The 14460-nt window shown below is 41.0% G+C and overlaps 1 protein-coding gene across 1 annotated transcript in view; it reads right to left on the bottom strand.

Annotated features, from left to right (window-relative positions):
* Nucleotides 1-358: 358 nt before the first annotated feature.
* The window catches only part of TMEM63A (transmembrane protein 63A), a 129301-nt gene continuing 115199 nt past the window's right edge, over nt 359-14460 (bottom strand). Inside the window, exons 20-23 of the mRNA XM_082252075.1 lie at nt 13612-13779; nt 12170-12282; nt 7573-7638; nt 359-534 (exon numbers count right to left, since the gene is read on the bottom strand). Coding sequence (XP_082108201.1) covers nt 412-534; nt 7573-7638; nt 12170-12282; nt 13612-13779 — 470 coding nt within the window. The 3' untranslated portion in view covers nt 359-411. The remainder of the gene's footprint in view (nt 535-7572; nt 7639-12169; nt 12283-13611; nt 13780-14460) is intronic.

Genomic DNA, 14460 nt, shown 5'->3' with positions numbered 1-14460 from the left:
AAAAAATTATAGTATCTCCCAACGTCAACTGTGCTGCTCAATTTTTAGTGCGTTTGGTGAAATGGTCATACAAAAAATAAAAAAAAAAAAAATCCCTCATTTAAGTGTTACCAGTCTCTATTAATCCCAAAAAAGTAGTAATGTGCATGGACAGCTGGGAACACTGCTTGCTCCAGATGTATATACTTACGTATCAGCCTGGTCCTTACAAATTATCTTTGTGTAACAATAACAGATCCTAAAGACATTTCAACACTTATGCTGTTTGTGACCGAACTGGCTCAGAAAGGGCTGCAAAGCTCTTTCATGAATTATTTCGCCATCTCTAAACACAATTTCCTACTGCGTAGATTTATAGGAGCAATGTCTCCCTCCTGTGGCAATTCCTGCTTAATACATCATGTCTCAGAGTTACTCAGTAAAAAATGCTTGCTGGTCGTCTGTAACAGGTGCTGTTGACTCTTCCATGGTTCCATAGTTTCGTTGGGTCTCCTTTTCCGTATCCACAGGAAGTAATACACTGGGGACATACATCTGAAATGACATTTAATCACAAAAAACTGATGTGATGGAAATATAAAACATGAAGTGAAGGGACTTAAATCCCTGATAACATGAAACTATCTCAGAAACTTGCAGCAACTAAAAGGCTTAAAGTGGAACGTTAGTTTGAAACATTAAAAATAAGTTTCTATATGGTTTAAAATCCAGTAATACACTGTCTCACCCTGCTCTGCACATGCTCAGTTGCTCTCCATTTTTAGGCACTGCCAAGTTTGTAGAGGCCGATCTGCTGACAGCCTTAAAGCATAGTTAAACCCTCCTGTATACAGCATTAAGCCGCATTAAGCTGTATGAATTGGATTTGGGGGAGGAAAATAGAAGCAGGCAGGGAAACGCTGCAAAATGCAGCTAAACGCTCATTAACGCCAATGCAAAATGCTTCTTAAAATGCGTTTTTACAGCTGCTTTTTCCTGGCATCAGTACTGACTCGTTTTTTTTTTTTTTTGTTTCATTCGTTTTTATTAAAAGATAAGTATAATATCACATACTACAAGTAGTTGAGTATGTAGTACCCCAAGGGGGTAAACACAGCACAAAACATCAAGGAACCAGAAATTGGTTCCAGTTACTCAGGTATGAGGTACATGTTGCACAGGACATATAAACAGCAGACCAAGGGAAGGATGCCAAGAGAAAAGAACAGACAGTAAAACAATAAAACAATAAAGCAATAAAACAGTAGGACAGTAGAGCATTGAAACAGTATGTCGGTAGCAAAATGTGGTCTGACCAGGTACAATAGACAAGGAGCAAAGGAATAGTTAGCATATCATACAAAGCACAGTTAACGGTTAGCGGTTTTAGCCCATAGAATGCATAGACTCCAGTGATGATCAAAGAGTCATTTGTTTCCATGTCTTTATGCCAGTAGGCTTTCAAAAGCAAAATTTTGCTTCACAATATCAATCACTTCAGATAGGTTAGGTGATAAATTGGATTTCCATTTTCTACTAATAAGCATCCTAGCAGCTAGCAAGATATGAGTAACAGCTCTACGACAATCAGGAGGGGAAGAGATCTACAGTGCCATGAAAAAGTATTCACACCCCTTAAAATTTTCTACATTTTGTCATGTTCCAACCAAAATTTTTAATCTATTTTATTTATTTTTTTGTGATAGACAAACACAAAGTGGCACATAATTGTGAAGTGGAAGGAAAATGATAAATGGTTTTCATTTTTTTTTTACAAATAAATGTCTGAAAAGTGTGGCGTGCATTTGTATTCAGCCCCCTTTACTCTGATACCCCTAACTAAAATCTAGTGGAACCAATTGCCTTCAGATGTCACCTAATTAGTAACTAGAGTCCACCTATGTATATATGTAGAATATATGTATATATGTAGAATATATGTATATATGTAGAATATATATATATATATATATATATATATATATATATATATATATATATATATATATATATATATATATATATATATAAATGCAGCTGTTCTGCAAAGCCCTCAGAGGTTTGCTAGAGAACCTTAGAGAACAAACAGCATCATGAAGGCCAGGGGACACACCAGACATGTCAGGGATAAAGTTGTGGAGAAATTTAAAGCAGGGTTAGGTTATAAAAAATATCCCAAGCTTTGAACATCTCACAGAGCACTGTTCAATCCTTCATCCAAAAATGGAAAGAGTATGGCACAACAGCAAACCCACCAGGACATGGCCGTCCCCTAAATTGAAAGGCAGGGAAAGGAGCGTATTAATCAGAGAAGCAGTCAAGAGACTCATAGTAACATTAGCAGTGCACTCCACAAATCTGGCCATTTTGGAAGAATGGCAAAAAGAAAGCCATTGTTGAAAGGAAGCCTTAAGAATTCCAGTTTGCGAGAAGCCATGTGGGGGACACAGCAAACATGTGGAAGAAGGTGCTCTGGTAAGATGAGACCAAAAGTGAACTTTTTGGCCTAAAATCAAAACGCTATCTGTGACGGAAAACTAACACTGCACATCACCCTGAACACACTATCCCCACTGTGAAACATGGTGGTGGGCCTGGTGGCAGCATCATGTTGTGGGGATTCTTTTCGTCAGCAGGGACAGGGAAGATGGTCAGAGTTGATAGGAAGATGGATGGAGCAAAACACAGGGCAATCTTAGAAGAAAACCTGTTTCTGAGTTCTGAAAAGACTTGAGACTGGGGCAGAGGTTCACCTTCCAGCAGGACAACGACCCTAAACATACAGCCAGAGCTACATTGGAATGGTTTAGATGAAAGCATATTCACGTGTTAGAATGGCCCAGTCAAAGTCCAGACCTAAATCCAATTGAGAATCTGTGACTAGACTTGAAAATTGCTGTTCACAGATGCGCGCCATCTTGAGCTTTTTTGCAAAGACAAATGGGCAAAATTGTCACTCTCTAGATGTGCGAAGCTGGTGAAGACATACCCAAAAAGACTTGCAACTGTATTTGCAGTGAAAGGTGGTTCTACAAAGTATTGACTCAGGGGGCTGAATACAAATGCATGCCGCACTTTTCACATATTTGTATAAAATTCTGAAAACTATTTATCATTTTCCTGCCACTTCACAATTATGTGCCACTTTGTGTTGTTCCATCACATAAAATCCCAATAAATACCATTTATGTTTTTGGTTGTAACATTACAAAATGTGGAGAATTTTAAGGGGTATGAAAAACTATGAATACTTTTTCAAGGCACTGTATACCTATGTTAAGAATCGCCAAGCCAGGAGAGGGTGAGGTGATGATCCCAGTGATCTCAGAGATCGTGCAGAGTATCTTATTCCAGAAGCTGGTTAGATGTTTACTTGACCAGAAGATGGGCATGAGCTGCCCCACCATTCGGCAGCTTCTCCAGCATTATGGGGATTGTGACACAAGGTATTTAGAGATTCTGTATGGGGTAAGTTACCATCTTAGAGAATTTTTTTTGGGACAATTCCCAATGGTTAGCACATTGGGAGGCCTGGTAGACAGATTTGAAAGTGGATTGCCGCAACTCGCTTTTTTTTAAATGCCCTGTGTGCATGATGCCTAACTGCTGTTCAGGGGCTCTGGCTACAGCAAAATAGCAGCCTCCAGCAAGAAGAAAGACAAAGCCAGAGAAAATTCCCAGCTCAACTCACCAATCAGTCTGCTTACCAACCAAATTAACCTGTCCAACCGTATGTGTTACAAACAGGGGTTTAGTTAGCACACATTTGCAAACGTATGCGTAAGTTGCAAGGCCCCTTTATGGCAACCTGTATTACTTGCAGTCCTAACCCTTCTAAATGTATGAGTCTCCACAGTGGGAGCACAGGCATTCTAATGGATAGATGAGTTTGCAAATGTGTGCTAATTTAACCCCTGTTTTTAACGAATACTGTTGGACAGGTTCATTCGGTTGGTAAGCAGACGGGTTGGGGAGTTGAGCTGGAAATTTTCTCTGGTTTTGTCTTTCATGCATTTGCCCTTCCATGTGCTCCTTGCTGTAAAGGCCAGTTGTAGACGGGGGCAAGGACCATCTCTTTGTTACTAGTGTAAATATAATTGAGGGGACACACTGGACACCCTTGCTGTCATCGTGCTATGTGCAGGGTGTCCAGGGTGACCCTGAGCCTTTAAGGAGGACTGGGCTACCTCCAGGCCCACCTGCCCGTTACCTATCCATTCGAATGCATGTGCCCCCACTGTGGAGACCCTCATAAATTTAGAAGGGTTAGGACTACAAGTAATACAAGGTGCCGTGAGGGGGCCTTGCAGCTTACGCATGCGCTTGCAAATGTGTGCTAACTAAACCCCTGTTTTTAACGCATACTGTTGGACAGGTTAATTCACTTGGTAAGTTGAGCTGGGAATTTTCCTTGGTTTTGTGTTTCATGCGTTTGCCCTTCCATGTGCTCCTTGCTGTGAAGGCCAGTTATAGATGAAGGCAGATGCCATCTTTTTACTACAGCAAGGAGAAACAGGAGCAATGCTGGAGACAATTTACAGCATACACTAATTTTGGCAGCATCATTTCTTAATGTGGAATGTATGTTCCTTGCTAAAGAACATTATTTTTTTATGATATGGGTTTATTTGATTTAGATAAAAAATATGAAATTCTGTAACCAGCTGTGTACGATTTTATCAAAATTTATATAATAGGATGAGGTTGTGAATTTCATGTTTTTTTTTTTTTTGTTTTTTTTTAGGCAGGAGGGTGAGTTTTGATCGTTGATCAACTTTCAACTAATTCTAATAACTAAAAATGATAACTGAGCATATTGTTCATGAAATCAACTGCATTGAAATCAACTGCTTGTGTATACAAACAATCAGTTACAAATTTCTGCACGTATGGCCTACATTACTCGTGATGTCATCTATACAGTGCATTGCGAAAGTATTCGGCCCCCTTGAACTTTGACCTTTTGCCACATTTCAGGCTTCAAACATAAAGATATAAAACTGTAATTTTTTTTTGAAGAATCAACAAGTGGGACACAATCATGAAGTGGAACGAAATGTTTTGGATATTTCAAACTTTGTTAACAAATAAAAAACTGAAAAATTGTGCGTGCAAAATTATTCAGCCCCTTTACTTTCAGTGCAGAAAACTCTCTCCAGAAGTTCAGTGAGGATCTCTGAATGATCCAATGTTGACCTAAATGACTAATGATGATAAATAGAATCCACCTGTGTGTAATCAAGTCTCCGTATAAATGCACCTGCACTGTGATAGTCTCAGAGGTCCGTTTAAAGCGCAGAGAGCATCATGAAGAACAAAGAACACAGCAGGCAGGTTCGAGATACTGTTGTGGAGAAGTTTAAAGCCGGATTTGGATACAAAAAGATTTCCCAAGCTTTAAACATCCCAAGGAGCACTGTGCAAGCGATAATATTGAAATGGAAGGAGTATCAGACCACTGCAAATCTACGAAGACCTTGCCATCCCTCTAAACTTTCAGCTCATACAAGGAGAAGACTGATCAGAGATGCAGCCAAGAGGCCCATGATCACTCTGGATGAACTGCAGAGATCTACAGCTGAGGTGGGAGACTCTGTCCATAGGACAACAATCAGTTGTATACTGCACAAATCTGGCCTTTATGGAAGAGTGGCAAGAAGAAAGCCATTTCTTAAAGATATCCATAAAAATTGTTGTTTAAAGTTTGCCACGAGCCACCTGGGAGACACACCAAACATGTGGAAGAAGGTGCTCTGGTCAGACTGGGACGGAGATTTGTCTTCCAACAAGACAATAATCCAAAACAAAGCAAAATCTACAATGGAATGAATCACAAATAAACATATCCAGGTGTTAGAATGGCCAAGTCAAAGTCCAGACCTGAATCCAATCGAGAATCTGTGGAAAGAACTGAAAACTGCTGTTCACAAACGCTCTCCATCCAACCTCACTGAGCTCGAGCTGTTTTGCAAGGAGGAATGGGCAAAAATTTCAGTCTCTCAATGTGCAAAACTGGTAGAGACATACCCCAAGCGATTTACAGCTGTAATCGCAGCAAAGGGTGGCGCTACAAAGTATTAACTTAAGGGGGCTGAATAATTTGGCACGCCCAATTTTTCAGTTTTTTATTTGTTAAAAAAGTTTGAAATATCCAATAAATTTCGTTCCACTTCATGATTGTGTCCCACTTGTTGATTCTTCAAAAAAAATTACAGTTTTATATCTTTATGTTTGAAGCCTGAAATGTGGCAAAAGGTCGCAAAGTTCAAGGGGGCCGAATACTTTCGCAATGCACTGTATAACTTCCCATATCATGGACTGTATACTGTAGGGAAAATGTGCCATTTTATTTTTTGTGCTGATGTGGCTCTCTTTCAGAAAGGCTTGAACAACATTGGTGTATGCTTTATATAATTTAGGCCCAATTCACAAAGCTTTGCAAAAGAAATAGGATCCTTATTTTCAACTTTTTATCATTTTTAGTTTTAAATCGGACTTGACTGAAGATAACTGGCACAAAAAGAGCTCCTTATCCTGATATGTTAATAGAGATGGGCTCAGGCATGTTCGGAATCCTAGTCCCAACCCACATGCCCGATCCCGCCAGGAAGCCGACACTACACACCGCTATTTACAGGCAGTAAGACATTTTCTGGTTCGCAGCTGCCAAGACCGGGAAACATCTCAATGTTTGTGATTAGCGGTGTGCAGTGTTGGGTTCCTGGTGGGATCAGGCAGGTGGGTTGGGACTAGGATCCTGAACACGCCTGAGCCCATCTCTACATATTAACTTTGTAAACTGAGCCTGTTGAGTGCAGGGAGGGAGAAGGGGTTTGGTAGCTTTTCTTTGCCTCTCTGGCTGTCTTTTAATTTGGACCAATGCCCACTGTATTTTTTTTTATGAAGCATTTGAGGTGCTTCAATCATTTAAAACCGAATCTAAAGTTAATAAAAAAAGTAACTTACAAAATTGCTTGCCTAGCAATTGTATATGTTATAGTAAAGCTGAACTCCGGGAATATTCTATATTGTATACTTAACATTGATTCAGTTTTCCATGTTGTAAGTATACATATCTCATAACTGATGGATCCCTGGAGAAGCTGAGAAATCACTGCATTAGTTGGTGCTACTACAGTGACAGCAGCATTCTTCTAGGTCTTGCTCAGGTTCTGTGCATGCAGCTTCCTCACTGCACATTGACCTCCAGGGGTCGCTCACTCAGAACTGCCACCACTCATAGGATGTCTTAAATTTTTTTGGATGTGGTTGGGATGGTAAACGTCACTGACCCTCCTTTTCAGTTTGTCTAATCAGGGAATACCTTGGATTTAAAGGAAATATTTCAAGATGTCCTATAAATGATGGGGGGTGCCGACTACTCTAATGACTTTCAGCTTTCCCAGCAGCCCATCAGGTATGAGATATGCATACTCATATTGTGCCAAGCTGGACTAATGTAAGTATGTAATGCAGATAAATGCTGGAGTTCCACTCTAATTGTTTTTACAGACAATGCATACAACGTGGTACACAAAATGAATCGCCACTCTGTTGTATAAATATTAATTCTACTTTTATCTAGTGACTCACAGGTGACTGCCGGGGAATATCCTCTTCCTCTATGGGGGCCTCTCTGCCAATCTGCGATTCCACTATCTACAGATAGAAGAAAAAAAATACATAAATAAAAGATAATAGGATCACATACAAATAAGCCACAAAAATGTAGAGGGTTGCTTCTGATCAATAATATGCTATGACATGACAGCTAAGTCCTGGAGGTTAAAGTACATCCAAATGCAAGAACAAATATGTAATAAAATTGCAGCTTACCAAACCTTCGATGCAGTGGCTGCATTCGTTTTTTTGTTAAGGCTTTTTTTCCTGTGGTTTCACCTGCTCATTCTGCCATTAACACATAGTGGGGGAGATTTATTAAAACTGGTGTAGCGGTGCATAGTAATCAATCAGCTTCTAACTACAGCTTGTTCAACTTGACAATAAAACTTAGAAGCTTGCTTATTATGCACAGTTGCACCATATTGTTTGTGCTTCAGTTTTAGTAAATCTCACCCTTTATGTCCCAGCCCTCACTGACTATCGATGGGGGAACAGCATTGTCGCTGACAAGAAGTGTGTTAGGACTACAGAACACTTCTCATCTTATTACAAAGAGGGGAGATATTCTGTAGGTCACAAAGAAGACCTGGGCAAGGCTAATAACAATGCTATAGAGAACATAGAAAATGTGTACAGGACAAAACTGTATGTCTGCCAGGATCAACAAGCATTTGTTTTTTGTGCACTTATTAAACAGATTTACCAAACACTTTCAGTTATATAGACTAAAAGGTAGTAAATAAAAGATCACAGTTCGTATTAATATACACTTTAACTATAGTTTAGTTTCTTGCACACTGTGATGAGACCTATTTATGGTATATAGTTTTGTGTTTTATTTTCTTGTTGTTTGGAAAACGAAGAAAACTTTCAATAAAAAAGTGTTTTGGGAAAAAAAAATAGTTTAGGTATGGATTTCTTTTTAGGTACCTAATAACCCTCCTAAACTTGAGTTTTTATGGGGATCAAAACCTCCAGGGTGTCCCTTAACATATTACAATTATCGGTGATAAGAGGCGGATTTACGATTGTACTGCCTCGCTTCACAGTTGGTGTATGTGCATTGGAGAATGTTTTCTTAGCTCACAGGTGTCAAACACAAGCCCCGTGCGGCGAATATGGCCCTCCAGGCCATTTCATGTGGCCCTTACACCTCTCCTGCAGCTGCTGCATCTCCCTCATCTCTGCCCCCACCTTGTCTCAGCAGATGGCAACAGAGAGGACAGATCTCCTCTGCCAGATCCTGTGCTTCCCCCTATAGCTGCAGAGAGGACCCCCCAACTTAGCAGTTGGCAGCAGAGAGGAGGACACAACTCCTCCTACAGATCCTGCACCTCTCTGTGCAGCTGCAGCACCCCCTCCTCTCCACCTCCACTGGTCTTAGCATTCAGCAGGCTCCGGCAGCTGACTCCAGCCCTCCTCCAGACACTGCAGTTGCTGTTCCCAGCTCTGCCTCCAGCTTCTTCCCAGCAGCAGCAAATGGTAAAGGGGATACACTGTGATGCAAGGGATGAGAGGGTGGGGGCTGTTGACTTCTGATAGTGGTGGGCTACAGATAGAACTGGCCCTCTGAGGGCGCCCATAATGGGGATGCGGCCCGCGATGAAATTGAGTTGGACACCTGCTAAATAACACAGCATTGGCTGTTGAAGCAGCTGTGGCCAAATCATACGGGGTAGAGCCTTCAGAAGGGGGGTATGGAAGTATTGGCAGTCTCCAAAAGGACTCTTAAAATATGCAGCAGGTCACTAATACTACCATGCCTCTATCTCCAAATGCTCCACTCTAGATTAATCCTAATTTAGGGGAATTCTATAAAGATACTTGACGGGCCTCAGTGGGCACAATATGGAGTAAAATATGCTCATTAGTTATTTGAGGCAGGCAAACTTAAATCCTTCGCTCAACTGCAGGTGGAATGGCGTATACCGGGCTCCTGGCACTTTCAGTATGCGCAACCTAAACATGCTGCACTGGCCCAATATGATTCAGGTACCTTGTCTCTTAATAATTCTAAACTGGAAGTGCTTTTGTTGCGGCCAGAGCATACCAAGCTGGTTTTTCTAATTATAATTCAATACTAGCTTCCAAGGATAATAGGTAATGTCAGAAAGCACAGGAACAGTGGTTGGATATAGTGCCTGATCTGACCGAGGAGGTCCTTGATAGTTATGTAAGCATGGTTATTCCTTCCAGGGACAAAATGATAGTACATGAAATGTACTATACACCACAGCGCCTCTTTAAGATAAGGAAAAGGAATACAGATAGGTGTCGTAAATGTCAAACCGGTAGGGGATCATTTATACATATGGTATGGGAGTGTTCTAAAATTAGACCCTTGTGGTCAAAAGTTACTGAATTTATCTATGATACCTTTGATTTGCCAAATATATGCAGTTCTTTGGTTTGTCTTTTAGGGTTTCTGGAAGATGAAACAATGGATACGGCAACCAAGCTTTTCTTGAGGCTCTTACACTTTTATGTCAGAAAAGTTATAGCAATAAACTGGATACGTACGTACTACTCTTGAATTGCTAGCTTGGAAAAAAACTGGATAACTATGATATGACACTTTATGAGATGACATATCAAGCTAGAGGATGCCCAAAGAAATTTAGGAAGATATGGTATAGGTGGGTGGACTCTCCTGATACAGTTGCCGAAAACTCGTAAATAGAACATGGGAAGATTCTAAACTCTTAAGCAGTTGGGCAATGTGGTCCTATTCTATCAGCATTGGTTTGATAGGAGGTGCTATTAAAACAGGAAATTTAAGGTCGGCTGGGGGAGGGGGCTTCATCACTCTGGTACAGTTTTTGGCTTTATTTTATCTGTGGTTAATTTTTTTTTTTTTTTGTGTTTAGTGGATATTTTTCCACTTGTGTTATACAAATATGTTAATTGGTGGTTATATGCAGAAGTTTTGATACTCTATTTCCTCTGGTATATTGAACGTATGTACAACTATGTAAATTTTCGTATGTTACTGTATAATTTTTCGCATGTGACAATAAAAAAAGTTAAAAAAAAAAAAAAAACTTGAGTCATAGGAATTCTTCTGTTTAAGAATTATTACCATTTTACCTGAATATAATACACTATCCAAGCCTTTCTAGTTCCCTTCAGAAACAAGAAAGCTTTGCCCACTGAGTGTAGCATACAAAGTTTAGGGGTAAGAAGAAATAGTACACTCACAGAGGTCAACAATATGCCGGCATGGTGGGTATAACAGGTCATCTGCAAAGTCTCTCAACTGGTGAGGGATGGATGCTGCTGGGACAGTGTGCTGATGGCTGTCAGCGTCTTCGGTCAGCGTTGATGTTTGCAGAGGCACGGGTGACGTCACATCCGACAGCTGAGGCGGCAAAAAAATGCGCGTTCGGAGCAGGTGAGCCTGATGAAGGAGCATGCATGCTCTGAACGTGCGCTTTTCCTGCCTCCTCAGCCGTCCGATGTGATGTCACCCGCGCCTCTGCACAGACCTGGGTGCCGTGGAACAGCCGGTTCAGACTCGTTGCCATCCAGTTTTGTGGCTGCCTTTTGTTGTGATGACCTAAAAAAAGGACCCCCCTACCATACAGTTCAGATCATAGAAGGCTTGGGGAGCTGGCACATCATCTGACCATGGATTTGGATAAGTAAATAGGGCATTTTGCTTTTTTTTAAACTATTATCTTTTAAATCTAGTTGGGGGGAAGTACTTAGAGCAGCCTTTCTGAACCTTTTCAACAGTAAGGAACCCCTGAAATAACTTATAGGACTATATCAATAATGGTAAGATGTAGATATAATAAATAAATGAAAGAACAAAGAATGTGGTGTACTTCATGGAGTTGACACTCAGGGCTACCCTATGGAGCAAACAACAATGAACAGAAAAGATGTGCAAACCAGGAAAATTAGTAGTGCTTCCTCAAATTAGAGGTCAATGGAAAAGTGAACCCTTATATTGGTGGTCAGGGAAGTGCTTATTCACACTGGTAGTGAGTGACATGCCCATTAGATTGCTTGCTAGTGAAAAATGGCTCTTTTGGATTTATGACCAGTGAAGAATGGTACCCTTAGATGGTGGTCAGTAGAGAGGACTTCCTTACATTGGTGGTCAGTGAGAAGAATGCTCCTTACATTAGTGGTCAGTAAGCCCTTCTTACAGATAGCTAAAAAGATCATTGTGTCAGACGCAACATACCTGAGAGACCGATATCGCTCATTGCATAAGGGAACCCTAGCAACCTTTGGAGGAAGCCTATGGTTCCACTAAATTCTGGTTGAGAAAGACCAAGCTAGAGGGACATATGGGTGGAGTACTTTAGTGGGGGGAGAGAGGGGAATTTGTCTGAAGTTCAGCTTTAATAAATACTATTTCTTTGTATCTATCACACTGGTGTTCTTTCATACTCCGCTGAGAAGGTTGCAGGAAAGAGGATCGCTGTTGATAGGGGAATCCCTCCCGTGAAGGCATGGGGGGGGGGGGGGGGGGGGCTGTGCCCGCTGGGAGAAAACAGTGATTCCTGCCAGTGGCTATAACAACAAATTTTATCAGTATACTCTGAGATGTCCTCACCTTGTAATTGTGTGGGCTGAGATGTTTGAAGCAGCCAAAACAAGAATATAAGATGGAGACCAGAATGGTCAGGAGGAGGATGACCAGTGTGAACAGAGTGTGGGCATTCAAACCTGAAAAGAACAAAAAGACATAACTATAGAAAACACTGGTATGATAAACTACTGTACATAGACAATTTCAGGATGACTACATGAAAAAGGCAACCAGTGAGATAGATGGATGAATGTAATTCTGTTGATTTTTTAGGTTTGATCTGCAACAACTAAAGAAAAGCTTCAACCTAAGCAAAAGCTTGTCTATAATATATACTGACACACTGCTTTGTTCTCAATATATAAACAATTCCCAATCTTGTTTCCTAGTTTCTGAGGGCCGCTAATATGCAAACTAGCTTATCTCATACAGCAACACCCAGAATAACTTGTCACCTGTGTGCCCCTCTCCCCCTTTTTTTTTTTATCATCATTGGTAGTCAATGGTAGTCTTCACCCACATCACTGACAGCTATAATAAAGCTGAGTGAAGGAAGTGTTTTATTTACTGGCTGTTAGAGGGAAGTCCATAAACCATAGGTATCTTTATTCTCAGATAGGATTGCAATCACATTGTAATGTGTCTGTTTGTATATGAATTAGTGATCGACCAATATCGGTATTTCGTTGCCGATACCGATATTTTGGCCATTGCATATCGGTATCGGCTGATATTTTCATACACTTTTTTTTTTTTTTAACCTGACAGGTACTGTTGTGGAGGGACCTGGGGGTCTAAAAGACCCCAAACCCCTCCTCTGCACTTAAAAGCATTCAAAACGCCAAGTTTGGCTGTTTTGAATGCTGTTAATATTTTTAATCTGGCGCCAGTACCTGGAAGTGATGTCATGACATCACTTCATTGCTTATATCTTTCATTTGTACATATGTGAGTGGCATATTCAATAACATTTCTAAATGGAATTATGCCATGTGACATCATTTTACCCTTACATGAGCAATATTTAGAATATCGGCAATATCGGCCAGTTCCGGGGCCGATACAGATATATCGGCAAAAGTCAATATTGGCCCTCGATATATCAGCCTTGCCAATGATCGGTCGATCCCTAATATGAATAGTGCTCAGCAAAGTGCTTCTGTCCTGAACCAAAATGCCTGTGTGAAAAACATCAGATGGAAGCTGTAATTCGGTGCCTCCATGCACTAGATTGGAGCCAGTGAGGGTGACTAAGTTCTGCAGTTCTTCCTCAATCTGCTGTGATAGTTCTGGAACTAGTAAGCTGTCCAAGTAATCGAGGAGTGGTCTTTGCTCTCAGAAACATCTTACAGATGTTTTGCTGCAGGGAAGAGTGCTTTTAGGACATGCAATCGCAATTGATCAGCTGTGTTTGCATATTACCTTAGTGACACAACCAAATAAACTCTTGTCAGAATGCCACTTACCCATCCGAAGGAGAGAGAAGAAAAACAACCACATGATACACAATATGGGGGCAGCCAGGGACTGATTGACAGCTGCGAAGTGGATCTTCCTGTCCAGTTTGGTGGGCAGATAGGCATAGAATAGATTGTATCGATCCACCAGATGTTTAAGCAGCATGTATATTAGACCTGGTCACACCAAAAAAGGAATGTTAGAGAAGCACTATCTGAAAAACACTGCTGCAGTATATGTAAAGCCAATAAACTAAATCCCATATAAGCTTTACCATGTTAATGTCATTTCTAAAGTAGTTTTCAGTAAATTTAAATCTGCAGCTTTCATTAAAAGAATCTGTGGTGAACCTGCCATGAAGGTCTTTGTTTAGGCACTTTCTAGTATAGGGAGACAATGATCTTTCCCTTTCTCCTAAACATGCTCTTGCACCTGGGTAACAGCATGGCTACAAGTGAGCTATTTCCATCCACATTAGGCAGGCCATACCAACCACAGGTTGCAGGAAAGAAAATTGTTCAACTGTGTTGATGGGGGATTCCTTCCCGCAGCACTATTGTTTTCTGCTGGCAGGGAGCCTTCCATGTCGGCAGAATACCCTGATCACTGCTAGCGGCAACAGCCAACAGCAGCAGTCTTGCCAACCATCAGCATTTTTACTGGCAGCCAGTAAAAAAAGGGCACTTTTCTCCTGCCAGTAACAGGAAAAGGTTGCTAGTAAAAAATATGTCTGTGACGCTCGGCTCGGAAATGCGCATGGGCAGTTCTGGTCCTGGGGCCAGCCAAGACCATCAGAGTGCTTGCTACACTGTGTTCAAATGGTGATGGCTGGGGTGGGTCTGGCAGAAGTGGTGCGT

This window comes from Pelophylax lessonae (genome assembly GCF_965119305.1).
Source record: "Pelophylax lessonae genome assembly, chromosome: 3".
Taxonomy (NCBI): Eukaryota; Metazoa; Chordata; class Amphibia; order Anura; family Ranidae; genus Pelophylax; species Pelophylax lessonae.
Note: the sequence above shows the minus strand (reverse complement) of the source record. Positions and strands in the feature narration are given on the sequence as shown.